This window comes from Harpia harpyja, chromosome 9, assembly GCF_026419915.1.
Source record: "Harpia harpyja isolate bHarHar1 chromosome 9, bHarHar1 primary haplotype, whole genome shotgun sequence".
NCBI classification, from domain to species: domain Eukaryota; kingdom Metazoa; phylum Chordata; class Aves; order Accipitriformes; family Accipitridae; genus Harpia; species Harpia harpyja.
The window spans coordinates 26,274,317-26,300,337 of NC_068948.1; the positions used below are offsets into that span (position 1 = coordinate 26,274,317).

Sequence of the window (26,021 nt, forward strand, 5' to 3'; positions counted from 1 at the left end):
ATGTCCTAATTCTCATGGTAAGAAACAGCTAATCCTACAGTGGGCCATCAGCGCTTCCACAAACTGTTGAGATATCAGTTTCTCTAATACCTTTTTAATCATTAAATACACCCAACCCATTCCTATCCACCTTCTATTAACAATATTCATGCTTGGCAATGCCAATAGGGACACAACTCCTGTTACCTTGAGGACCTCTTCAAGCCATTCAGGGCAAAGTAAAGCGGCACTCATTTTAAAGGCATTTTTCACAGCCAGAGCAGTGTAAAGGGCTTCAGTTTAAGTGGGATTTAGGCCCAGGACTGCATATTAGTGTACTGAAGCCTTTTGCTGATCATGAGATCTCACTCAGCTCTGCAGCATAGAAAATCTTTATTTCTCTGGGATATTCCAATCACAGAGGTGGAATGTGATCATCAGACTACATTTAGGATTTAGGTGACCAAATTCCCCAATGAGATCATTTACACAAATGCTAAATGGGAAAAAAAAAAAAACAAACCCCAACCTCTTCAGCATGAGCAGTACATCCTGTTTACACTGGAAACCAGGAGTCCCGCCGGAGAATTGCAGGCATCAGCACTGGTTCCTTTCTAGTGTTTACATGGGGAAACCAGAATTCCTGTCCTAAGCTCATGTAAACTGATGGATTTGCAGTGCTCTTGACATCCTCCCAGCAGCACCTCATGGTTCATTCACTCTTTCCACTCCTCTTCCTTTGCTGGACAGAGTCAGTGCATCACGTGCAGTTTCTCCCCCCCAAGACTCATACTGCTGCACTGGTGGCTTTTATAGATAGGAAGGAATAGGGACTTTTACAGTGTGGTCTAGACATCAGCTTCATTGTGAGGAGAAACATCCATGACTGCATCAAATAGACCCTGCAGACTGTAAAACATAGAGCAACTAGCTCAGATTTAGGTGTCTAATATTTCGACAGATTAATCTCTCCCCATCTTCTCCTCCTAGAGCTAACCCTGCTGGGTGATGCTGAGCAAGCAATTATCCTCCAGTACTTTTAGGTCCCCTCAAAGCAGCAGCCTCCAACACTTATCTTGCCAAGGAGTTTCTCACAGTCCGGTTTGTACAGTTCCTCATGCCTTCCTAGGGCTCCAGGCTCACCTCTAAAACCAATGTTGAGGACCAGTCCTACGTCTCCCTTACTATAGTGGGTTATTGTATACCCTATTGTTATATTTGATTAGCAAGAAATAGTAATGACTTCTAAGAGAAATAGACATTTTAGGAGATATAAATTGATCTGCATTTGTAATATGTGAGAACATCAGAGGGCTGGATTATTATTCTTAATTGATACTTATTTGTGGATTTCTATTACATTTATGAGCAATTTGGTGATTTTACTAGTCACATTAACTTCAGTGAGTCAGGACCCTACAGCAACATCCTTTCATGGCCATCCTCCTTTGGCAAAAGTGCCGAAAAGAGGTGATTTTTTTTTTTCCAAATCTGACACTTCTGGGATCTATTTAATTAAATGGCATATGTTGAGGTCTCTTGCAGAACCAGAGGCTGGTGTGATGGGTAGTGCTTTGATGAAAAGAGCACAACAGAGCACAAACCTGAAGCAGAAGAGCTTCCTGGAGCCCAGAAGGAGACAGACTCCCCTATCCAGAGGTTTGTGTGGCGCTGCAGAAGAGGAGCCCCCTGAGCACTGTATTCTGGTGCTCAGGAGAATATTTCTGAAAAACTCAGTAAAAAAGAACATGGTCAACACTTTTGGCTTCCAGTAATCCAAGAGAGACTTCACATTTCACCACCAAGACCTACCAAAGATGGAACCATATCAAGATTGGACTTATTTTCTTACAGCCATAAAAATTTTCCCTGCAGACATGAAACACCGCATAGTCACGGAGACGTGATTGTTAACATAAATACAAAACTTCAGGATGTGCAGATGTCATCAGTTTTGATGGAAATATCTCAAACTGAAATTTTTCCCTGTGCAGCTGTTTGGATATGCACCATTTGGGGCTGTCCGGCTGGATTCCTGCTGGAAAAAAAAAAACCTATTTATTTCATAAACTGCTGAATACTTTGCTTTAAAAATATGATACCTCTGGATTTTTTTGCATCCCTTGGTTTACCTAAAAGCCTCCAAAGTAAGCTTTCTTCCTCTGTGGCACCCAACACTTGTCAGCATCAGGGATTTCATTTTGCTTATGTGCAGCATCCCATATAGTACACTACCCACATTTTGGTGAGCAAAGCATTTTTCATAGGAATCAAGGATTCTCCCCATATTCTCAGCACGGCAAGGCCTTCCCAGCCCACTCTCCTGCACTTTGTTGCAATTAAATCTTAAATTCTGGGGCTTCATTACACCTGACTTTCCCTTCTCATCATTGCCTACCACAACTACCCAGGGAAGGTGCAAGGGTATGATCCAGCACCGAGGGCAGCTTCTAGGTGAGGCTGGTATCCAGGCTGCTGGTCCATCACTTGCTCCAGCTTTGGAAATTGTCACATAGCTGAGATGCCAGGAGGCTGAGTGTAGAATGCAATTAGCCTCACATGAAAACAAGTGGCTTGTCTAGTCCATGCCCTAGGGACTATTTGATCAAGTAATTAGATCATTACTTCTGGGGCTGAGAGGAACCCAAATATGGCACTATCTGCCTCTTTTCCTGTTTACTCAGGAAGGTGAGTGCTCCATGAAGAATGATAAGTGAGCATGTGAATGCAATTAAATCTGAAAAAGAGGAACTAGCTGTGATTATGAAAAAATCTGTCATCTGTTTTATGTTTTGCCTTCTGACTATTGCAGATATTTGCTTTGATTTTCCCAATATTTTAGAATGGGAATCTAGCTTTCCTTAGGATTTTTTACATTACTGAATAAAACTGTGTCCTGATCTCTGAAGAATACATTTTAAAGCTCAGAGCACATTGCCTGAAAGAGCAAGAACTGTGGGCCTACTACAATTGCTTATGCTGAACAGCAATTTTCTCCCTAACTGTTATAACAGTTTCATAGATGTAGTATAAACATCCCTGTTTTCAGGGAGGAAGGATCTCGTTTTCTCTTCGTATGGCACAATCTTGTGTTGTTCACCCAGAAATGAAGTCTCTGCTCTCTGCTAATGGTCCCAGCCTTTTACAATCTGAATTTTCATGTTCATATGAAGGATTAAATATAATGCAAGCATCATGCCATCAGAAGATTGCTGCAGAAAAACAGTTTAAGGGAAAATCTTATCTGAATGCCATTTTTTCCACCTACAGTTTCTTATTTCCCTGAAGATTGTTGATTTGGGAGCAGGAGCAAAGGAAATCATTGCTTGCACAGAACCTTTTAATGAGTTTTAAAGGAGTTTCGGAGTCAAATCAGACCTCCACAGAGGGATGATTAGGAAGCCTCAATTGGTTTGGTATTTCTATTGTGTAGCATTTGTGCTTAAGTAATGCCTAGAGCACTTGCCGAAGTCCAGACACAGGCTGTGGTGAGTGCTATACAACCAGTGGTGAGAGCCAGGGTCTGCCACAACCTCTTGAGAGAGAAGGACAGAAACAGAAGAGCCGTGAGGGTGGAACGATTTGTCCAAGGCCGGATGTCCCCAACCCACATGCAATGCCATGTCCATTGGGTATGATTTTTCATGTCCTACTATTGGTCAGAATCCTCTACTAGAAAAAGTGAGACAGTGATAATTGCAGGTTAGTCACCAGCCACATGTCCTGGGGCATCATTAAAGAACGAGCCAGTGGGTGCGTGCAGACAGAGCTGTACCCATGTCTGCCCCTCCAGCAGCTGGTCTGGCTTCCCCTGCAGTCTGCTTCCCCTGTCTCTGCTCCCTTCAGCAGTTGCTGCTAAGCCCAGTCTAACTCTGCACCATCTCTGCCCTGGATACCTGCAGGGCACTACCCTTGGCCTGTGTAACAGGGTGACTTTGAGTCCCTGAGGACATTGCTTTACTCCTGGGTGAGCAATCTGCAAACAAATTTGGTGCTAAGGAGGAAGCACTGGGATCCTGTTAGCAGATATTCATGGAGGGTTACCAAAATTGTCCAAGACACCTTGCTAATACTAATAACACTTCTGCAGAATTCAGCAGTGAGTGAATCTGTGTCGATCTCCCTAACTGATGAGGCTTGCCCGATTGCCACCAGAGACATGGAAATAGAAGTCAATTGCAAAAAGCTCAGATAGGACCTCTTACACATGGGTGACAGTCATGAGGCACAGTCTCCCAGACCTGCTCATTTTCCCCTCGTTAGTGGCTTATTTACCCATTGCTCATAATGGAACATTTCATCTCTGCCTGCGGGATGCAGACACAGCTGGCCCTGAGCTCCTCCAGCTCTGGAGGAGCACTTCAGCAAATGGTTGGGTTTTCAAAGTCTTTTCAAAACCATGGGAGAGTGGTGCTTCCTCGTGATGTACAGCATCCCCTCTCCCAGCAATGATCTGGGATATTCCAGAAGAGTCCCAGGTCTCCGGCTATTGCCTTAGACCTTCCCATGCATTCTAGCAGGAGCTGCCAATCTACAGAGGTCAGGCTTTTTGGAAGAAATTAAAAGGAGAACATGTGAGTCTGGGGGAATGCAAAAGTGAAGGAAACACTTGCAGACAGCTGATTCCAAGATCTTTTTTTTTTTTATTGCTTCATACAGGAAAAGAAGATCACAGGAAAGAACAAATGGGGAAATTCCTCCATCCACATCAGTGCGAAGAAGAATTACAGAATCTTTCTCCCAGGCAATATTCCTGGGGGCACAAAATCAATTAGTTACATGTTACAAGGAAAGGCATTGTTCTTGAGGTAAATATAGCAGAAATGATGCAGAACGTAAGGAAAACCATTTGAGGATTTACTCTTCCTAGGACAGGAAGGGCACTAGGGAAGCAAGGATGGGAGGAAGACGCTGGCAGGTGCAAGGATCTGCAAACCATTTTCATTCCTTAGCCTTTGGAGACTCCACAGGGCAATGGCACTGCAGAGTGGGATCCCCTTGCAGCTCCCACCACAGGAGCCCCTCATGCAGCCTCTCAAGGAGCCATGCATTTATGACAGCAGACATCTGCGCATGTGATGGAGTAGTGCCGGCCACAGCCAGAGGTGCATACACCCATACACAGGGGGGAGCCTTGTGCAACACAGGCGGTGGGACAGGAATCCACACACTTCGTAACAGCCTGAACATCCCCACAGCATGGATCCATGCATGTGGTGGTGCACTTGGTCACTTCCTCACAGCGCGGATCCATGCATGTGGTGGTGCATTTGGTCACTTCCTTGCAGCAGGGATCCACGCACATGGTGGTGCATTCACTCACACCTCCACAGCAGGGCTCCACACACATGGTGGTGCACTTGGTCATCTCACTACTACAGGGTTCCACGCATCTGGTGGTGCACTTGGTCACTCCGCCACAGCAGGGATCCATGCATCTGGTGGTGCACTTTGTCACTTGCCCACAGCATGGCTTCACACACTTAGTAGTGCATCTGTTCACATGTCCACAGCACGGATCCACACACCTGGTGGCACACTTCATCACTCCTCCACAGCAGGGATCCACACACCTTGTGGTGCACTTGGTCACCTCTCTACAGCATGGATCTACGCGTCTGGTGGTGCACTGGGTCACTCTGCCGCAGCATGGATCCACACACTTAGTGGTGCATCTGGTGACACCTCCACAGCATGGATCTACGCATCTGGTGGTGCATTTGGTCACTTCCCCACAACATGGATCAACGCATGTGGTGGTGCACTTTGTCACTTGCCCACAGCATGGCTCCACGCATGTGGTGGCACATTTGGTCACAGGTCCACAGCATGGATCTACACATCTGGTGGTGCACTTGGTCATTTCCTTGCAGCAGGGCTCCACACACGTGGTAGTGCACTTGGACACCTCACTACAGCATGGATCCACACACGTGGTGGTGCACTTGGTCACTTCCTTGCAGCAGGGCTCCACACACTTGGTAGTGCACTTGGACACCTCACTACAGCATGGATCTACGCATCTGGTGGTGCATTTGGTCACTTCCCCACAACATGGATCAACGCATGTGGTGGTGCACTTTGTCACTTGCCCACAGCATGGCTCCACGCATGTGGTGGCACATTTGGTCACAGGTCCACAGCATGGATCTACACATCTGGTGGTGCACTTGGTCATTTCCTTGCAGCAGGGCTCCACACACGTGGTAGTGCACTTGGACACCTCACTACAGCATGGATCCACACACGTGGTGGTGCACTTGGTCACTTCCTTGCAGCAGGGCTCCACACACTTGGTAGTGCACTTGGACACCTCACTACAGCATGGATCTATGCATCTGGTGGTGCATTTGGTCACTTCCCCACAACATGGATCAACGCTTGTGGTGGTGCACTTTGTCACTTGCCCACAGCATGGTTCCACGCATGTGGTGGCACATCTGGTCACAGGTCCACAGCACGGATCTACGCATCTGGTGGTGCACTTGGTCATTTCCTTGCAGCAGGGCTCCACACACGTGGTAGTGCACTTGGACACTTCCTCACAGCATGGATCTACACACGTGGTGGTGCACTTGGACACTTCCTCACAGCATGAATCTTCGTATCTGGTGCTGCACTCAGTCACTTTGCAGCAGCATGGGTCTGCATGTGTGGTGGTACACTTGGTCACTTCCTCACAGCACGGACGAACACATGTGGTGACTCCGAGGCAGCATGGATCCATGCACCCCGCAGCCTGTGTCACATCAAGATTACCCAGGTTCACATAAGTGGTGGTGCCCTGAGGAATCCTAGCATAGCAGCAGGGATCCAGACATCGAGGCAAGCTCTGGATGTTACAGACAGCGCCACAGGGATCCACATATTTTTTCATGGGGAAACTCTTCACCAAGATGGTGGGAGGTGGAAGGCAGAGCTGTCTCAGTTGGCAATCATTTTGGCAACGCATCTTTGAGGGAGGGGTAATGTCTGAAAGCAGGAAAGGAATATACTTTGTGGAAAACGGAGACATTCAGCTTTCACAAGGCTATTTTACACAGAGTTCAACTATACTTTTTCCAGCAGAATACTGAACAATATACTGGGAAAACAGCCTGAAATCCATAGCAGGGCATTAACTCCACATGAAAGCATTTTAGACAAGTTTGTAGCTACTGGTTGCACGTACATTTCAGACAACTTCTTCTCAAAACAGGAAAGAAAAGTGGTGTTATTTGGACTAGATTATATTGCAGGGTCTGAAGTCATGACAGCCCCCACCTCTCCACAGCTCCCCTTGGTTTGGGATTAACTCTTTGACACTACTTCCTTATTTCCACCTGAAAAGGAGACTACTAGTCTTCTGATAGTGCCCTGTCCACATGGAGGTCCTTAGCTAGAGGACATGAGTGGAGGCTTTATGCTGGAAAACTTCCTCAGGGAAAGGATCTGATGCTCACAGTGCAGCTGCTTTTCCACTTCTCCCACAGAAGTCCTCCTAGCTCTTCTGATCCAGGATTCCTTCCAGGCATTGCTTACCCTTGCAGCCTGCAAGTCTCCACTTCTTATCTTCCCTCCCACTTTTTTCCTTTGAAGTCCTAGCCTTGCCTTTTGATCTCTCTCAAACCCAGTAATTTCCTGGTTAAAACAGGGTAGCAATGTCATTGGGGAAAGAGAGAGGTTAGTCCACTCTCAACTACCCTGAGATGTATCTTGATGGAGAAAGCAAAGCAATTGCAAAACACACAGCAAATAAAGACTGGTAGAAGGTGGAATGAATATTTACCCTTAGCTCAGCTGCTTGGTAAGTACCATACGCAAAACTTGCTAAGCAGAAGCACTCATAAGTCTTCTAAATTGCTTCTGCAGATAATATTTAAAAATTAAATAACCCCAGCCACTACATTACTTCCCAGTAAGCCAAGAGAGACTTACCCAATTCTCCACCAGCAACTAGCAAACGAAACCAAAATGGTTTGAGAAACACTACAATATGAATCCTTTTATATGATTTCAGTGTCCGTGTCTCCGGAAGTGAGACATGTCAGGGGTATGGAAATAAAATTTTTAATAATCCAGACCTGCTCCACCTCCAATCCTTAAATTACTTGCTTACATTATAATTTTTAATGAAACCTAGCCACTGAGGTAGTACATACAACACTGTGACTGCTGCCTGTAGCCTGAATTCCTGATCCATGTATTTTCTATGGTGGATGGGGAACAAAGAACTGATGATACAACCTGGAAACAATCCCCCTCAGGATTAAACTTTGTTTTGATAAAAGTTAATTTGGTACATTTTCTTGCCCCTTCCCCAAGACAGCCATACAGACCAGGATTACAGATGGGGTAGGACTCTAAGCAGCTTTGTTCTGCTCTACTGTGCAAGTTTGCTTGCTCTTACTTTAGTGCACAATATCCCTCCTACTGAGAATTTTATTCTCGATAATCTGGTCAGAATTTCCCTTGTTGCAACTTGCAGTCATTGCCCCTCACTCTCTCTCGGCACCTCTGAAAAGAGCCTCTCCATTAATACCTTTTAGATAGCCGAAAGGGGCCCCAGGATGTCCCCTAAGTCTTTTCCTTTCCAGGGTGAGCAGGTCCTTCAGCCTCTTCCCAACCATCATCTCCTCAAGGCCCCTGGACCATCTTGGTGGTTTCCACTGGACTCACTCCAGTTTGTTGGAGACTGTCTTGCACTGTGGGCCCCAAATAGGACACAGCATCCAGATGTGGTCTCACATGTGTCAGATGGAGGGGACCACACCCCCCCCCCGTAACTGCTGGTTTATGCTGGAGAGTGTAGCCAGGTACATGGGAGCACCCAAGTTTTCCAGGCAGCTTCATGACATCTCTGCTCCTCAATCAAGTGCAGTATGGCAGCATAACCAAAAATTGTTATGATTTTCGCAGTTAGGCAGCCAGGGAAGGCTTCACACTGTGTTAAGATCTTCAATGTCACTTAGGCTCCTTCTAGGACTTCTCCTGCAGCTGCCCATCTCTATGCAGTGACCCTCCAGGGTGATGAACCATCTGTATTTGGTGCTCTGACCACAGTGTCCATGGTAGTGGCCCTTTTCGGTTTGCTGTGCATGTTTCCTTCATATAGCAGGCTAAACCAAGACTGAGATACACCATTCACAAAAGACAGCTAACTGTGCATGACTGCCGCAACACAGAGTCGCCGCTTTCTGCCTGCCACAACTGTGGTCAAGTAAAGATGTTCTTGTCTGAAGATCCCTCGTTACAAGGGAAAAGGGAGAGCCAACAAGTGCATTGCCTGTGAAAGATCAAAGACTCTGAAACTTCCTTCTCTGCTCACTCCAAACTAGCCTTAAGTCACTTGGTGACACAAGCATCGAACCAGTATTACTTGCACACAGAGACAAGGGCATATATCATCTGGAGACAAAGGTGTGTTCTTGTGTCTGCATGCTGTTCTCCCTTTAAATGTGCATGTCCATACTGCTGAGCATGGTGGTGTCCAAGTTAGTGGGGTTTGGTTATTTAAGCTGAAATAAATAGATCTGGGATGAGTGACCACTTGGGTTGCCAGTCCGCTGCTGACCACAGTGATTTGAATTAACCCTGAGTATAATTCACGTGACTTTGGCAAACCAGTGGACTGAAGGGAAAAGGGTGGTGGTCACTCCTCCTATCACTCATCTGCTCTTCAAGGGTGTACCTGCATGAGGATAAAGGCAACATCATGGCGATGGAGTAGTGCTATGTTATTTGAGTCAGAGCTTTAGGAGAAAATGCAAAACATCACGCGACTAGTGATGATATAAGAGTTTCCAGAAGCACGTCAAGACACTGCCACCAGCAGCACCACGTCTGAACAGGACAGTGGCAGTGACAGAAAGAGGTCAGATGTGGCTAAAAATAAAAGAATCCCCCAGATCCCACATCCCATCCTGTCTCTAATGGCCCAAATGATGTGTTAGGCTGGAGGATGTTTTACCGTCACAGAAAAACTGACCCATGACTGGACGACTATTTGAGAGCAAGCCGAGAGTCCATTCATTTCCCAAATTCTTCTCTGGCGTCAGCCCCTCTGAAAGGCCACGTGAATTCACAAGCCATCTTTGCTCACTCAAGGTTATGCTACAGCCACGGAAATAGCTGGTTTCCATTAAAAATAATTAGTCAAATAACCCATCACAGGGCAGAGGCGGAGCAGGTCCAGGTTAGCAAAGGGTAGCTTGTCTGTGTGCCTGGGGCACCTCATCTCTGGAGGCCAGGCTCTTGAATATACAAGGCAGATCCTAGGTTAAAGTTGCCGTGTCTGCTCGCCGCCTTTATTTGCTGGTACTGAGCCAGGTAAGTATCTTTGGGATTGTACAGATCTAAGCCTATTGCTGGTGTTAATTTTGTACTATGTGCTGAAATAGATTACTGCTACCAGCTGTGTATGGGAAATTGTTTATTGGCTCTCACACCTCCTTGGTGATAAGGGTTTGAAACAGTAATAATCTTCTTCCTTCACACTTACATTGCTGTAATTCCCATGCATGTTCTGCAAAATGCTTCCTGTTGTCTCAGCACTGGATTTAGAAGGATAAAACATCATCTTGCTTGCTGAACACCTACACGGCAGGCAGGAGCTGAAACTGCTGTGCATGTAGTTATCATCTAAGCGGTGAAGTGACTGCAGCATCACGTAAGGCAGCGGCCAAAGTCCCAGGTAAGAGTTCCTAGCCTCACAGTAAACCTGAACTACGTCTTTCTTTTACCTGTCTAGCCTATTGCTGCTTTTAGCCATGGTGAAAGTAGGACAGTGATAGCTGCATCTCTTGCAGCTGCTCCGAGATGGGTATTTGCCTGCAAGGGAGTTTCAGGACAAGGAGAAAACATCTGGAAAAGAGAGGGGATTAACCTGAATTTTATAAACCTGCTGAAAATGTTACTCAGTCCACTGCTATCTGTGCAAGAAAATGGTGCTAGGGTGAAATTGTTTGGCTGAAAAGAGATTTTAATAAGAAAAGCTGAGTTTGGAAGTTTATACAGAAAAACAGAATGACCAAACATCTTTTCATAAGGAATGCTTGCAAAATTTCGGGGAGAAAAAAAAACCAGCAAATTTTCTCTCTATTCCTTATTTCACAAACAAATTGTGGCACATACAGCAACCATCTTGCTGAAGAATTCACCAGCCAAGAAAATTAAATGTCTGACACTTTGGGTTAGTAGGCACCAAATTGCTCTTTTTCTTTCAGGCTTGCCTGCAGTGCAGCAAGATGTCTTCCCAGTGCAAGCTGCCCTGCCTGCCCCCTTCTGCCTGCACGGGGGAGGCTGCACACACTGACACTTGCCCATCGCATTGTGCCATGGTGGACCTGGATGCTCTGTGCCCTGTGCAGGACATGCAAATCTGTCCTGAGCAGACTTTCCAGGTGGACCCCTGCCCATGTCAGGGTGCAGCCACCTGCCTGGATGCTTGCCCTCAGGTTGGGCCCCCCTGCCCACCTCCTGCTGTCCCTGTGCCCAGGGACAGCTGCTGCCCTGAGCACACAGCTGCCTGGGACTCCTGCACACCTCCATGTGTAGGTGCCTGTACGTGCCCAGCAGCAATCCCCTGTGATGCCCCTCAAAGCAAGGGAGGGACTAGCTTCCCATTCCAGCCCACAGTCTCACCAATGGCACCCTGCATGCCTGAGACAGTTGGGATGTGCATGGAAACCTTCCCCCTCCAGCATGCAATCTCGCCAGTGGATCCCTGCATCCCTGAGACAGCTGGGAGCTGCGTAGAAACCTTCTCCATGCAGCACCCAACTTCAGAAATGGATCCCTGCACCCTCAAGACAGTTGGGACCTGTGCGAAGACCTTCCCCCTCCAGCATGCAATCCCAATGGTGGAGCTCTGCCTTTCTGACACAGCTGGGACGTGCATGGAGACCCTCCTCCTCCAGCAAGGAACCTCACCAGTGGAGCCTTGCATCACCGAGACAGTTGGGACCTGCATGGGAAACAACCCCTTGCAGCACCCAGTCTCAGCTGTGGAGCCCTGCACCCTCGAGGTGCTCGAGACCTGCACAGAAGAGCCCTGCTGTGCTCAGGGTGCGATCATTGGTGATCCCTGCCTCAATCAGAGCTTGGTTGCATGCATGGATCCCTCCACATCCCAAAGTGTGATTTTTACAGAGCCATGTGTGTCCCAGAGCGCCACAGAACCCATGGGGACATGCACACCCCAGAGCACTGTGGTGCTGTGCACACCCCAGGGCACTGCAGGACCCACAGACACCAGTTCTACCAAGGGCACAGCCAAGGGTGCCAGTGCCCACCCGTCCCCACGAGCACCTTTCCACCTGAACACCCGCACCGCCACCATCGTGGAGCGGTGCCTTTCCAGGTGTCAAAACTGGCTGCGAGGCAAGAACTAAGAGTGGCATCAGTGGGCACACAGTAAGAAGTTTCCCTGCATAAATGAGACCTCCTCTGGTGAGTCTCTTGGTTTCTCATGTGTAACAACAAGCGAGAAAATTGCTTCATGTTAAATAAAAAATACTTTTCAATCATCTGTTAATTATGGCTCTTATTTTTATTGCCTAATGTTAACTGCAATAGTAATGCCAAAAGTGCAATGCAAGTATTAATTGCATTCAGAGACCTGTTTCATCATCTTCAACCTTTTTACTTCCCACGTACAAATAACTACTTTCATAGTCTGTCTTAAATTCAGTTATGATTTTGCCTTTGGGTTTTCTATCCTCTTTTTTAATGGTCTTTTAGATTGCAATTATTATGAGAATATTGAGAAAAGTAGCTCAAAGGCATCATTTTAACATAGCCTGAGAAAGGTCTTTTAAGGAGATATAAAATGACAGACAGCATTTAGGGTGAAGTAAGAGCAAACACTGAACAGAAAGAAGTTGCAGAAAACACCAGGAGAAGAGTAATGCTGAGTTTTGTTGCACAATGTTCAGTTGAAGACTGGGTAAAACTCTGTATAACTAAAAGGTTTTGTCATGTAACAGCTTTCCCCAGAACTGGAGTTAGATCTCTATTAGCAGCAACCTGATGCAGTAGATGGATAAAGCTTTTGAAAAGTTATAGAAAGACCAGGGTGAGAAGGATATGCCAATTATTCCTGCAGCTGCCTGCTGTGTAATTGATGTATCACCTGATATTTCTTGCCCAGCAGCCCTACCAGACTCAGGGCTAGCATCCAAGGCTCTCCGTACTTCCAGTGGCACTTGGTCATGAGCTGCTGTTTGCTGATATGGCAGTTTGCTGCCGCTGCAAGAAGAGCCCAATGCAGCTCAGGGTAGCCTGGAAAAGTGATGAGAACCAGCCTAGGCATCCGTAAACAGCTGCTCAATGAAAGCCATTTTTATTGGATTATGGCACTTTGCTTGCTGGGTCTTTAACATTCTCTGTTAGAAAGGATTTTTCTGTCTCCGTACGCACATCATAGAAAAGATCTCTATGTGTTAGTGCTCTCTGTGTATTTGCAAAGAGATGAAATAAGTCCTTATAGTGTAGCAATAATTGCAGCTTATTGGATTGAGGGAATAAATCTTGATGAATCTGAAAAGTTCAACAGCTGTTTCCATTTTTTTCCCCAGTAAATAAATCAACAGATATCATTCTCAAGACACTATGTCAGATTACCATGCCTGAAACTACATATATCACCCATTATGTAATAAGACTCTTCAGTGAGTTAGATTACATCTGCAGTATTAGACTTTGGAAACACCTATAAATCAAACATTAGTGAAGTTAGCCTATAGTAATGTAAAAATGACAACTAAAGATGAACAAGCAAAGATTATAAGCAGAGGAATACTGTTTACTGTAGTACCAAATATGCCCTTGCAAAGTTAAATCAGCTCAGTTCATTGTTACAAGATGCTCTTTTGACACCCTATTATTGGCTGTCCTTTACAAATTGTCGTGCTGTCCCACATCATCTCAGTTAGTTACAAAAATAACTTCTCATTACACACTTGCATTGCCCTGGCCGGCACTTCCCCTCGCAACCCCAACATTTATCGTTATGCCAACACAGCATCCTCCATCCCAGCACATTTGACATTCACACACCCATTTACTGATACTCAAGACTTTGTTGGCATCATCCTGGGTGCTTCTAAGTGCTTACCAACAACAACCTGGAGACTGAGCCATTTCCTCCACCACAGCAGCTGCTCAGCAGGCGAGGAAGTGGGTTTCCTTTCCTCAAGTGTCACTAAGTGTTCATCAAGACCAAGGTGAAGGTTTCTTTAGCTCTTTAAAGGATTCCACAGTCCACCCAGGGCCATAAGTATGTCATGTTTTATATGAAAACTAAACCTAGAAAAACTTGTCCTTTCTGTTGGGTGCATTGACTGTAATTTCAGCAAGCGTTTCTTCATTCGAGCAATGTGGGGCAGGGATGATCTTTGTGGCTGGACTGCAGTGCCCTGATCCCAGTCCCAGGCCTGCAGTGCTGGTGGTAAAGCAGCAAAGCAGGAAAGAAGGGCTAGATCCAGCTAGATCCTTTCACTGGTCCATGTTATCTGAGGATGTACTGTGTTTGCATCTCTAAACTCAAGAGCAGCCTGTTCATTGCCTTCTCCCAGCTCTTCATTCCTTTGATGGTTCTCATGTTCCCCTCACCATGATCTCCTCCCCTCACTCATCTGTCATTATTCCTGCCTTGTGACACCTCATCATCATCAGGGTGGAGTGTAATTGGTACAGCTGGAAAAAAGGCATCAGGTGTGATTGTGGCATTCCTAACATATCAGCTAGTAATTTATACCTTTCCTACAGAGAGGAAGGAAAGGACAAAATGCTGTCCAACCTGGGTTTGGCCAAACTTTGTTTGCAAACAAAAGTTGAGGACCTCATTTCTCAGACATGGCTGACAAGGCTGAGAGCTTGCTTACGGACATCTCAGCTGGTACTGAGATGAAGGACTGTAAGCAGTACCTCAGGGCTGGTACTGCTTATTTCATGGAGCCTGGTGAGTCATTTTAGGAAGCTGATCCTTCCAAGCAGGTCAACTGCTGCACGTCTGCACTTGTGAGCCCTGCCAGTCTGGAGTCCACATTCTCCTAGCCTGAGTCACCAGCTCCAGAGGGTCTTCCAGGCACAGGGAGGAGACTGACAAGTCCAGTTAAAACAGGCATCTCCCACTCTTTACTAAAGCCAGAGAGGTCAGCACCCCTTAGCACATCCAAGTAACTCTTCAAAACACACACGAGCTGCACTAAGTGAAGCATTTAACAAAAATAACAAGTTCAGCCATTGCCACATCAGCTCCAAATTCCCTATTTCTTCACCCTGTTTTCTCCCCTCTGGTTTTCAGGTTCCCATCCAGCATCTTGCTGGGTTCAGGACCAGGTGACTTTTGCCCGTGGGCTACAACTGGCTCCATTTCAAGCAGGGCACAGTTCTAAACTTTAGCACAAATGTACACCTGGGCAAGAAGTTTCTGAGAATAGCTGGGAGCCTGCCAGAGCCCAGCACACCTTCCTCTGGGCTCGCCTTTCCAGTGTAAACAAACAGAAATGTTGCTCTTAAACAAGGCAGGCCACAGGCAGAACTGGTAGCGCCTGGTTTCCGCCATCTGTCCTGTGTCCAACAGCCTGATGAAGGGAGAACTGATTAGTCCTTTCTACTACAGCAGCATGAACCAAGCCTCTACCAATTTTCGTGAAACTAGTAGAGATTTAACATTTGTTTGAACCATGCCACTGCGTAAAATTTGCTTGCAAATAATAGGTTAGGATATTAAACACAGGAGCGTAGAAGCTTTACTTCTTGGGAAAGCCAGGCTAAAGAAAGATGAACCCCCATGAGAAAAAGAAAGCAGGTGATTTCCCTGTCTGTATATCTCTGGAAAAAAAGGAGAGGAGTGGGCAGGGCAGGCAGAAGTTGCATTCCTGCAAGCAGCACAGGTGGCACAGTGCAGGACAAGGTGCATCAGCCTGCTTACTGCCTGGCTTTCCCCCCTGCTGCCAGCCCACAAGCCTTGTGCAAGCAGCTTCCAGACCTGCACTGTTCACCTCATTGAGCACTGCCACACTGCTGCCAGATACGCGTCCCTGCCAGGCAAGCTCCATCTCGCCCCAGAGCACCCGCTCCGGTCATCAGCTGCCAGCCCAACACAACCGCCTTGTTCCTCCCCAGCAGCACCTTGCCCAGCCAGATCCACCACACTGCCAGCCAGGCTTTGGTGGGGTTTCTATCAGGTCGTGTTTCCCAACACATCCTCTCTGCCCCCTTCCACCCTCTGCTCTAGATGACACTCCTGTTGTTGCAGCACAGCCACCCCTGAGCAATTCTTAGCTGCTTCCTCTCCACCTGCCCTCGATGCTCCTGCAGTCACTCCTTGGTGACCAGAGCTGCTTTTCAGGACAGCAGAAAGCAGCTTTCCACCCCAACCAGAGAAGACACTAAACCTGAGACTTTAAGCCATTGCCCAAAACTGCAGCTTCCTCTAAAAATGAGCTAGCAAAAGGAACTGAAATTCTCCTGCTGATGTGCTGGGCAGTGAGGAAGCTAACGGGCAAAGACACCAAAATTGTCCCCACCACCAAGGGGAGCAGCTGAAATGAGTGCAGCCCGTGACTCACTTCCACCATGGCCGCAAGAGGTGACTCAGGTCTCCACCAGACTCTCAGCTTTTGAGTGGAACAAGCTAGCAGAGACCACAACCAAGGCAAGTGCCCCATCCCGTCCCAGCCCATCTCCTCTGCTGACAGCCCTGGGAGAAGGCAGCGAGCTCCATGGGTGCACGGGTGGCAGGAGCAAACTGCCACTGCCTCCATCCCCAGCCAGGGTCCCCGCACACAGCAGGAGCGATGGCTCTGGGCTCAGGATGATACAGTACAGGAAGAAAATTAAAGAGGAGTGCTCGCAGCCCAGCTGCTATACCTGCCCAGCCTCTGAGCACTAGCACAAAAAGCTGGTTCATGGTCAGAGCTCTGCCCAGAAGCTGATTTTCCAAAGCTAAACCCCGTGGCCAGCTCAGGGAGTGTGTCTGAGCGAGGTTTGGGTGCAGGCAGCAGACCTGATGGGAGGGACGGCATCCCGGCTGCTCACACCAAATGCTCAGAGGTGTGTCTGTGCATGCACACACTTGGCCTGGGCACCCACAGCAAACACGCACACGTGTGACCATGCATGCATACATGCAGCGTCCTCTGGCGATGTACAGCATGGGAAGGCAGGAGGACATGTCCTGCTGGAGCTTGGAGAAGTTGAAAGGAGAAGAACATGCAGGCAGTGTCAAAGCTTGTTTTCTGATGACAGATAAAAAGTAGGATTTGGAGTCTTCTGGGCTGGAGGTAAAGAGTAGTAGCAGCATGATTAATTTTGTCTTGATCATCTGCCAGTTAACAGCATTCCCAAACATCTGGGGTGAAGGACTGCCATACAGCATGCTGCCTTACCAGCGGTCCTCCTCCCTACAGTGAAAAACAGGTGCCTTCAGAGGGAGGTGAAATAATTCCTCATAGCAGTAAATGTGGGATAATCTCATCTCACCTTCCTCCCTACCCTTTTTCCTTGTTAGATTTATTCTTAGTCTCTAATTGCTAAAGATTTGTTTAAAATGAGACACAATTTCATCCGTGCTCTCTATGCGCTGGCTAGCTACATATCATCATTTCCTTTCCTTTTCCAGACCAGAGCTCTTTAAGTAAACTTGTGAGTTCCTTTGCACCTTCAGAAAACATAATTTACTCCATGACAGCTTCTATGTTTTGAATTAAAACAGACAGCTGGATAAGTTACGAGCAAACAAAGCACAGAAAAATCCTGCCTTCACAAGGAGGATCAATGAGTGAGAGGAACAAGATAATCTGAGATACCCATGCCCCTTTGTGAGTTCTAGGGTACAAATGCAAAGGAAGGGCTTAATTAACTTCTCCATAAGTATAATTAACATATGTATTAAAACCGTCTCAAAACAAGAAAAGTATCCTCAAAAGCCTTGTTTCAGCCAAGAGATTAATTCCTAATTTTAATTGTGGGATTATTCAAATGCAGAAAGAGTCTTTTAGATATTAAAGGCATTGCTAGCTGGCTTTCAGTGCATTACCACAGGGAGACTTAGAATCCAATTATCTCTGAAGAAATATGTTAAATATGCTCATTAACATGTAAAAAAGTGGAAACATCTATTAGAGAAAAGCTGATGTATTACACTTCTTAATGTCACAACGAATTAGCAATAAAGAAGGTTGCAACAGAAATAACTTGCTGAAATGCCTAGGCAGCACAGGAAAACACAGCATTTTATTCCAATTAGCTTAATTCCTGATAATGACATAGATGTAGCGATAAAACACTCTGTATAATGGGCTCCAGCCCCAGGAAAGTTTAGGAAATGTGCTTCGTGTGTGGAACGAGGTAAGCCTGAACCTCGGTGTAAACTGCCCTCAGCTCTCAGCAGGCAAAAGAAAGAAGGAAACAACAGGAAGAAAAGGCAAAGAAGGCATGTGAGGAAGGCAATAACCCCAGATAAAACCTCTGGGTCCCATGGCTGCACAGAGTGCAGGCACTAACCAGGCATTTGCTTTTTCTTCTAACCTCCCCCCTAAAGCAAGCCCCATCCATTCAAGCCCCGAAGACTTCCAGCTCTCTAAAACCCATATTTAAATGCCTTCTCACATTAAACCTTCAGTGCAGCACTTTCCCTCCTTCATCAGCACTAACCTACACTTCTGCTCTTCCCTGCTGAGCAGGAATAATCAGAGTCATGCAGGAATAAACAGTAATTTCCTGATTTAGTTTTTGTTGAGGAACCTGACCGCTCTGACCTAACTCCCACCCCTTGAGCCCCAGACCTTAAACACCCCCAAAGCCTAACACCGAACACCAGCTCAACACCAGTCCCTGCCATTACTGCCTGACATGCGCTCATGACACAGCCCCAACTGCTGGCAATGCTTTTTCTGTGCCCCCTTCCCTCCCAATGCCTCCTTCATCTGCTTCTTCCTTTCCTCCCCATTAACCAAGGAGCTGAGCAATTTCCCAGATCCACAAGGTCTTCGGGCAGAAGAGAGGAAAATAACCCTGGGCTGTCTGAGGAGGCACCGGTTTTCTAGTTCTTTTTTCAAAGAGAAGAATTTTAGGTGAGATGGCTGAAGTTTCACACATTAAAATACAGCAGGAGAAATTTAAGCATGACCTAAGTTGCAGATCTTCAGCAATCACCACAGTGGTAATAACAGCTACTATCTTATTTTAAAGCTCTTATGTAACCATGCAGACTTAGATTTTCCACACCTTTCTTTTTTTTTTTTTTCTGCACTTCTGACACAAATCTTGCTCCAAATAATCATGCTAGAGTCCCAGTGCTGCTGTGAGCCAGGTGTCACCTCCAGCTTCACCCAGGCCTGGTGCACATCACTCCCTGAAACCCATGCCAGTGGTGCAGTCCACAGCCCAGGGAACCATAGCTGCCCCTTGTGTGAACACACAGAACCAGCATGCTTAGAATATCTTTTTGCCCAAGAAACAGAAAGAAAGATGAACTGGACAGATGTGGATAAAATTAGGTACTCAAACTGCTTAAAGGAAGCAACCAGAGAGCATTTTACCAGCAGCCTAAGCTTGAATACACACTCTGCCTATCCAGAGAAGCTGGTTTACCCAGTGCCCCAACACATTTTCTGCTGGTGAGCTCAGAAAATGGAGCTCCTTCAGCAAATACACCTGAAAGATTTGCTAATTTTAGTGGAGTGAGTTTGCCAAGTAAACAAAGTGCTGCAGACTTGTTCCCTCCTCTGCCACACCATGCACCTTACCTCTGCAGGAAATCCACCTTGGAAAGCCATCCCTAATTAATGTGCAATTTGGCTGCTTTGAACGCAAACTCCGAAACTATTTATTCTCCTCTGAAGTGCAGGTGGCATCACAGCGGAAAGAGCTAGCCCTCCTGCCCCAAAATTTAGCCTAATGACGCTTTTCTAGCACCAGCATGGCTTAAAGGTCTTGGGGTGCCCAGGAATCTCTAACCACACAGGACACTGCCTTGGAAGCTGCTGGCTCCTTTTGATATTGGGTGAAAACAGAGAAATTGGAATCTAAGCTTTATTTCAGCCAAAGGCATTACAAGCTAATTGTATTAAGCAATTTGGCTCTGCTGCAAGAGCAGTTTTCACAGTAAAGAGCAGCACAAAAGCTGCTCTTCTGTTGTAGAGGTGTTCCTAGGAAGATCAGCTTCCTTCCAGACCTTTTCAGAGAGCAAGCCCTCCCAGCCCCATCCCAATCCTCTTCAAAACCCCCCAGCATCATTGCAAACCAGGTGTGAGCTTGTGCAAAGCCTCCCCTCCTATTTCACAGCTCTCAAGGCAGCACCACTGAAGTTTCATGTGATAAGGTTAGCACAAGTCTCAGAAGCACCTGCCCTCCACTCCCTGGATTCAACATAATTTATTGCAAACTCTGCTAAAAGTGATGGGTTTTGTCTTTTCTGTTGCAGCACTTTTAACTTCTTCACATATAATTTGATCCTCTAACCTTTTCTGCTTCATAAAGCATGCATGAAATCCCATACAACATAAACCTGTTATTGTCTACAGTTGTCTACAAGAGAAGAAACCGCCCTGCTCAAGGTCTGGGTGGTTCGACTAGAAATAACTTCAGCAAGAACACCCTAAACACTTCTGCCTCTCCAAGGTGCCCCAGTAATTGCCCCCCACCCTTACTGCAGCTTAATGAGAAGATTAGCAGCGAACATGCCACATGTTAGAGGAAAGTGGTGCATTTCCATGCAGGTATGATAGAAAGGTTGATAAACAGAAATAAAAGGGTACTGTTTAGGAGATCGCAGCTCCTCCCTGGGCACTGCCTACTCAGGCTGACAGAAAAGCTGCTTGATGGCACCTAGGATTAAAACCATGATATATTAGCTTAAAGAAAGGACATGGTTTCAGACAGAACCAGCCAGAGAAAAAGGAACCCTGAGTTCAAGAGGACTCAGCACATAACCAAAGGACAGGACAGCCTGCAAAGCCCTCCTGACCCTCCAGCCTCCCATAGTTATCCTCTCCAAGCCCTTCCATGCACACCTGCAAGGATTTCACATAAACAAAATAGGACCCATTAACCTTCCCCCCTGCCAGGCACGGAGCAAGCCAGAGCATTTTCCTGAAAGTGCTTTTTTTGGTACAAAACTGGATGTATATTATTTTCTGTGCCTAAAACACCTTGCACTTTAAAAGCCACATGGATTTCTGATACCATTTTTTTCCAGTCTTTCTTATTAACTACATATTGGCCAAGAAAAGGACTCTAAAAAAGAGAAAGCTAAAGGACACCTAAAAGTCTTACTCAAAGTGCTTAGGAGACAACTGTCATGTCACACTGCATTTGGAGCAGCCAGGGGAGTAATAAGACAGCATAGAGAGATACAAAATTTACTTTCCTGAGCAAAGAGCAATAACTGCATTTAGGTCTGCAAGGCTCCCAGTTAACCCACTGGACCTCAGTATGGTGGCGTCACCCACAGGACACAGGGTTGCAGCAGGGACTGGTGCTGGACAGCACGAGGAGTTTAAGTCCCTTCCTTGCCATGTGCCTCAGTTTCCCCTTCTGGTAAATCGGTGATTGCAGCCGACCATGCCCATAGTCCCCAGCTGCTCACTGGCTCTGGGACACACCATGTCACACCTCTGTCCTACTCCAAGTGCCACTTGGTGGCACTGTTTGAAAAGATTTCTTTGCTCGATTGGGATCCATAAGAGGGAGTATCTGGAAGGAATCACATTAATCTTAGCATCACAATATCCTCAATTTTCTTCCTTTGTTTTCTTTTCTCTTTATTTACCATGCAAGCATGCCCGACCGGTCTCCTCCCCTGCGTGTCAGTCACTGGGGACCTCCTTCTCACAAAACACGTTTGCCAAACACAAGAGTCCCAGGCATTGCTCAGGCATCACCTTAAACTAAATTCTCCAGTGGTAAAAATAGCCTTTTCTGTTAAATTCCTCTGAAATGTGTCTGCAGGTGGGGCAAGCTTAGGAAGGAAGGATCGTGCATTAACTCCAGAGAAAAGCATCAGAGCAGAAGTTAATGAGAAAGAGACAACTGAAGACAGGGGTATGCCACCATAATTGGGTGTGAGATGTTTCAGGTCACCCTGCTGAAGGGGTTTCTCCTCTGGAAGATGCAAGCTGTGATCCTGAACTGTATATAAGATGGCCAAGAGCTGATCTGCTCCAGACTGCACTCTTGAAGCTCAGCGCTCCTCCTCCTCGCCCAGATAAGCCTGGACATACTTTTCACGTTGTCTGACTTTGCTACCGGCAGGAAAGCAGGAGCTTCTGGCCATAAGGATGTCCCTGGATCTGCCACTGCTGAGCTCTCCTGAAGGAAAAAAATAGTAATAAAGGAGATCTGGAATTAAACTATTCCATGGTTTGTTAGAGACAACCTCCATTCACAGCTCTATTCTGCGCCAGAGAAAGCCAAATGGGATTTTTTTCTCTCTTCTCTTACTGTGTGTCCCCAGCCTTTTGGCTCTCACTGTCCCTCACCTCTCCAGCCATCACCTGCTGGTTCTCACATCTAGCCACTTCTGCAGCTGAGTTTCATTTTTCAGATTTGTTTTCCTGTGAGATCCTTCTTGCTCTCTCTTTCCCTTCCTTTATACCATTTCATTTTATCTGTGCCCTCCTCTGGCTCTTCTTTCTCTCTCTCTCTGTCCAGCTGTGTTGTTTAAGAGTAACTTATCTGAAACCCAAACAAATGAACCAAAAAAAAGCTCCTTTTTGTCTGGGTTTTTCTCGCAGGCTGCCTCAAATTTGCAGGGAGATGGCCCAGCTCCAGGAAAACATCAATGGCATCACTGCTGCTTTCTACACGTGTGCCAGAAGCGACAGCAACTGCAGCCCTCTGAGCAGGGAGGAGCTGAGGCAGCTCATTGAACAGTTCACGGGATGCGATGGAGGTGAGGATCCGGCCCCACAGCTGGCACCTGCCGCACGTGTGCCTTCTGGCTGCAGGGCTGGCAGGGTGGGTAAAGCTGCGCACTCCCATGCGGCTGTACAGGACACCTGGCTCCCTGGGAAAGGCACAGATGCCTTCAAAGCCCAGGATCTGCAGGGAAGAGGAGAGGCTGTTCATTCTCCCAGCGCCAGCAGCTTGTGGAGCTCAGTACAGGGAGCAACACAAGCCATGGGGGAGTGGGGGCATGGGGCTGGATTTCTGCCCTGAGACTGCTCCAGTGCTCCTAGAGAGATGGCACAAATGGCTCACGGGCTTTGCCAACACCATTTGTCTCTTTACAGAACCCTCCAGGACCCCAAAACCATCAAGAAGGTGCTGTGCTTCCTGGATGATAACAGCAACTGCAGCGTTGTCTTCAGTGAGTTGCTCAGCCTGGTTTTCCAAGTGACCAAGGCTTGTTGGAAGCCACTCCAGCAGCACTAGGCACCAGAAGATAGTTAAGAGCTGATAGCGCAAGAGAAGGCAGGTAGGGAGCAGTGGCCAAGGCTGCATGCAGCGGGGAGGGTCTCCTGCAACCAGCAGGTGCCTGAGCAGGGTGTGAACAACCAAAGCCCAGGACACTGAGACACAGCACCCAGCCAGCCATCAAATCCAGGAAGGCGAGACACAGGAGCAGGACCAGGACACTGATCAAACCCAGGAGCGTGAGACAGCAGAGCAGGACCAGGACACCCACCAAGATGATGGGACTGAAGCACCAGAAGGGGATCCAGAGAGAGCTGAGATCCTGGACACTGCAACCCCAGAGCAGGACAAGAATACCCATAAGGCTGAAGAGACTGAGGCACCAAAACAGGACCCAAAAACCCACCAGGCCCAAGAAACTGAGGCACCAGGACAGGGTTCAAACCACCATCAGAGCCCAGAGACAGAGTCAGCAGAGCAGAACCTGAATTGTCCCTCGGAGACACGAGGAAGAGACCCAAACAACAAGACCCAGGTCTGCAAGGCCCTTTGGCAGGACCGCAATCCCAGCAAGACCCAGAAGCTGCTGCCCCCACAGTGGGGTGCAAGCCCCCATTGGGATCCCAAGCCCCAGGAAACATGCCATAACCCAACTTGCCATCAGCTTCCTGAATCCAAGGTGCTGGAGCAGAAGCACAGCAGGGCAGACGCTCCGTCTTGTCCAGCACAACAGCAACAAGACGCTCCTCACCAAAGACAACCTACTACAGAGCAACAGCTCCTGCAGTCTCTGTATATCAGTGGCCACCACAGCAGTAAAGGTTGAAACAAGCCCCCATCTAAGTGAGGCTGTTGCCCCCTGCATGGAGGTACATTTTGTCCAGTCCCACTCTGTTTTTTGTATTTCTAGTTGTCATGTCTTGTCCAATTCCTCATTAAACCTGGGCTTCACACCCCTGGTTTGTACTGAGCTATGCATGACTAGAGCCCTTCCCTCTTACTCTTTGTTAGGCTGCCTCTGCCTGTGTAAGCAAAGCAATAAAACTGAAGGCAAAAGGGCACAGTGTCCCGGTGTGGTGTTGCAAGCATGCCCTCAGCCTGAGCAAACAGCCAGGTTGACATGATGAGGTGCAGAGGACCTGAGCGTCTGTCCCTTGCATGACATATGGCCAGACTGCTCCAGGGTGCAGATGGAGGGATGGCTGCAGAGAGGCAGGTGTGTCTTGGGGATGGATAGCCTAAAGGAACTGCTGCTCAGCTGCCTTTGCAATTTAGCCGAGGTGAATCAATTGCTCCCTACGGGCAGGGATGTGACATCCCTGTGAGAGATGTCTTCAGAGAGGGTAGAAGTCTGGCTTAACACAACAGCATGGCCGACCTGAACAGATCCTTCACAGCATCCATCTGCTCCAGGCGCTTTTCATGTCTGTCATGAAAAAAATAAACAGCTGCTTAACACTGAATGGGAGGGATTTGTCCTATTTAACCTCACTTTATTAATAATCTCAGATGCAAGGGGAATGTGGAGCACGCTATGAAGATCAAAAATCCCTATTAGCTATAGAAGTCTCCAAAGGAAGGAGTGGAGATATATTAAACACAGGAAAAATGATTATTCGGGTACATCCAGTCCCAGCAACAACTGAGAGGCCAGAGATAAAAAGCTGACATGCAACTCATGCACAAATGGAGCCAATCTCAAACTCAGATTCAGTTCAAGCAGTTCAGGGTACCAGGTCTTTGGGCACTTGTCCAAGCATGCACATAGGAATGTGGATAATGCTGAGGGCATGAGCAGTCTGGTGAAGTCAGTGGGGTTTATTAGGGGGTTCAGACGTGCTGGACCACCAGGCAGGCCCAGGACTCGGCGTCCCGCAGGGAGGGTGATGCTCAGCCTGTTTTTCACCATGCTATCTTTCACTTGCGACCTATCAGCAAAATCAGCACATGATAAATGCACCCGCACCTCCTGCTCTGTGGCTGGTGACAAGCAGCACACAGAGACCTCACTGGAAAATAAAACGTCATTCCTCTGGGACACCCCAGAATTTCACAATTTGCTAAGTGCTGAATCAGAAAAACCAGCATTTCAAAACTATCCCCAGAACATACATTGCAAAAATGATTTAGTTTAAAAGTGCTAATGTCATAATTAAATGTATTAGACACAAAGTACGCCAGTATGCTCTACTTCTGATAAAACATATTAGCAAAAAATAAGTTCTGACTTACCTCATGACAGCGGTGGACATGAAATGGGAGAGCCAAGACTTTCACCACCTATCTGTCAAAAGCCCATTCCATCTGAGACATTCCTCAAAACATTTCATTTTACAGAGAACTCCATTTTTCTTGTAAAATAGGTCTTAGAGGTTTGTCCAATGGCTCTTTGCTTCTTATTAGTTCTGGCTTAGGGTCTAAAATCACTAGATCCAACCATCCCCCTGTAGTCTGTCTGTCCATCAGCTGCCACCTTTTGCAGCAACAGTAAAAAACTGACCTCCCAGTTCAGGCAGGCACCAAGCCCTGTTAGGGTTGTGTTAATTATATGCTCTATTCTAAACAACACTACCTTTGCCATCAGGGGTATCATATTTGAAGTTAAGGGGGGGGGCGGTTCATTTTAAGGAGAACATGAAAATTATCCCACTGACACAAAAACCTGTCTAAGAGTCCTGCAAGCCTGGGAGGTGTTG

General features: G+C 47.0%; 3 protein-coding genes across 5 annotated transcripts; 2 read left to right on the plus strand and 1 right to left on the minus strand.

Annotated features, from left to right (window-relative positions):
• Positions 1-4,618: 4,618 nt before the first annotated feature.
• LOC128146645 (keratin-associated protein 10-6-like) lies at positions 4,619-10,531 on the minus strand. 3 transcript variants are annotated; one of them, XM_052798209.1, is made up of 4 exons: positions 10,460-10,531; positions 8,501-9,649; positions 6,670-6,951; positions 4,619-6,579 (listed from the first exon to the last, which is right to left on the minus strand). In XM_052798209.1, exons 2-4 carry the CDS (start codon positions 8,589-8,591, stop codon positions 5,015-5,017), a joined length of 1,938 nt encoding a protein of 645 aa, XP_052654169.1. In that variant the 5' UTR covers positions 8,592-9,649; positions 10,460-10,531; the 3' UTR covers positions 4,619-5,014. The 3 variants fall into 3 exon arrangements, with proteins under 3 accessions (XP_052654169.1, XP_052654170.1, XP_052654168.1); XM_052798210.1 differs by lacking the exon at positions 10,460-10,531 and having other exon boundaries at positions 4,619-6,292; positions 6,428-6,579; positions 8,501-9,727; XM_052798208.1 differs by lacking the exon at positions 10,460-10,531 and having other exon boundaries at positions 8,501-9,727.
• LOC128146647 (uncharacterized) lies at positions 10,228-12,441 on the plus strand. Its single transcript, XM_052798212.1, has 3 exons — positions 10,228-10,287; positions 10,510-10,651; positions 11,184-12,441. The coding sequence occupies exon 3, from the start codon at positions 11,205-11,207 to the stop codon at positions 12,348-12,350; it is 1,146 nt and encodes a 381-aa protein (XP_052654172.1). The 5' UTR covers positions 10,228-10,287; positions 10,510-10,651; positions 11,184-11,204; the 3' UTR covers positions 12,351-12,441.
• Positions 12,442-17,081: 4,640 nt separating this feature from the next.
• Positions 17,082-24,747, plus strand: LOC128146530 (uncharacterized). The gene is made up of 5 exons (XM_052797960.1): positions 17,082-17,221; positions 22,722-22,861; positions 22,917-22,926; positions 23,202-23,278; positions 23,472-24,747. The coding sequence occupies exons 1-5, from the start codon at positions 17,082-17,084 to the stop codon at positions 24,149-24,151; spliced, it is 1,047 nt and encodes a 348-aa protein (XP_052653920.1). The 3' UTR covers positions 24,152-24,747.
• The last annotated feature ends 1,274 nt before the right edge of the window (positions 24,748-26,021 follow it).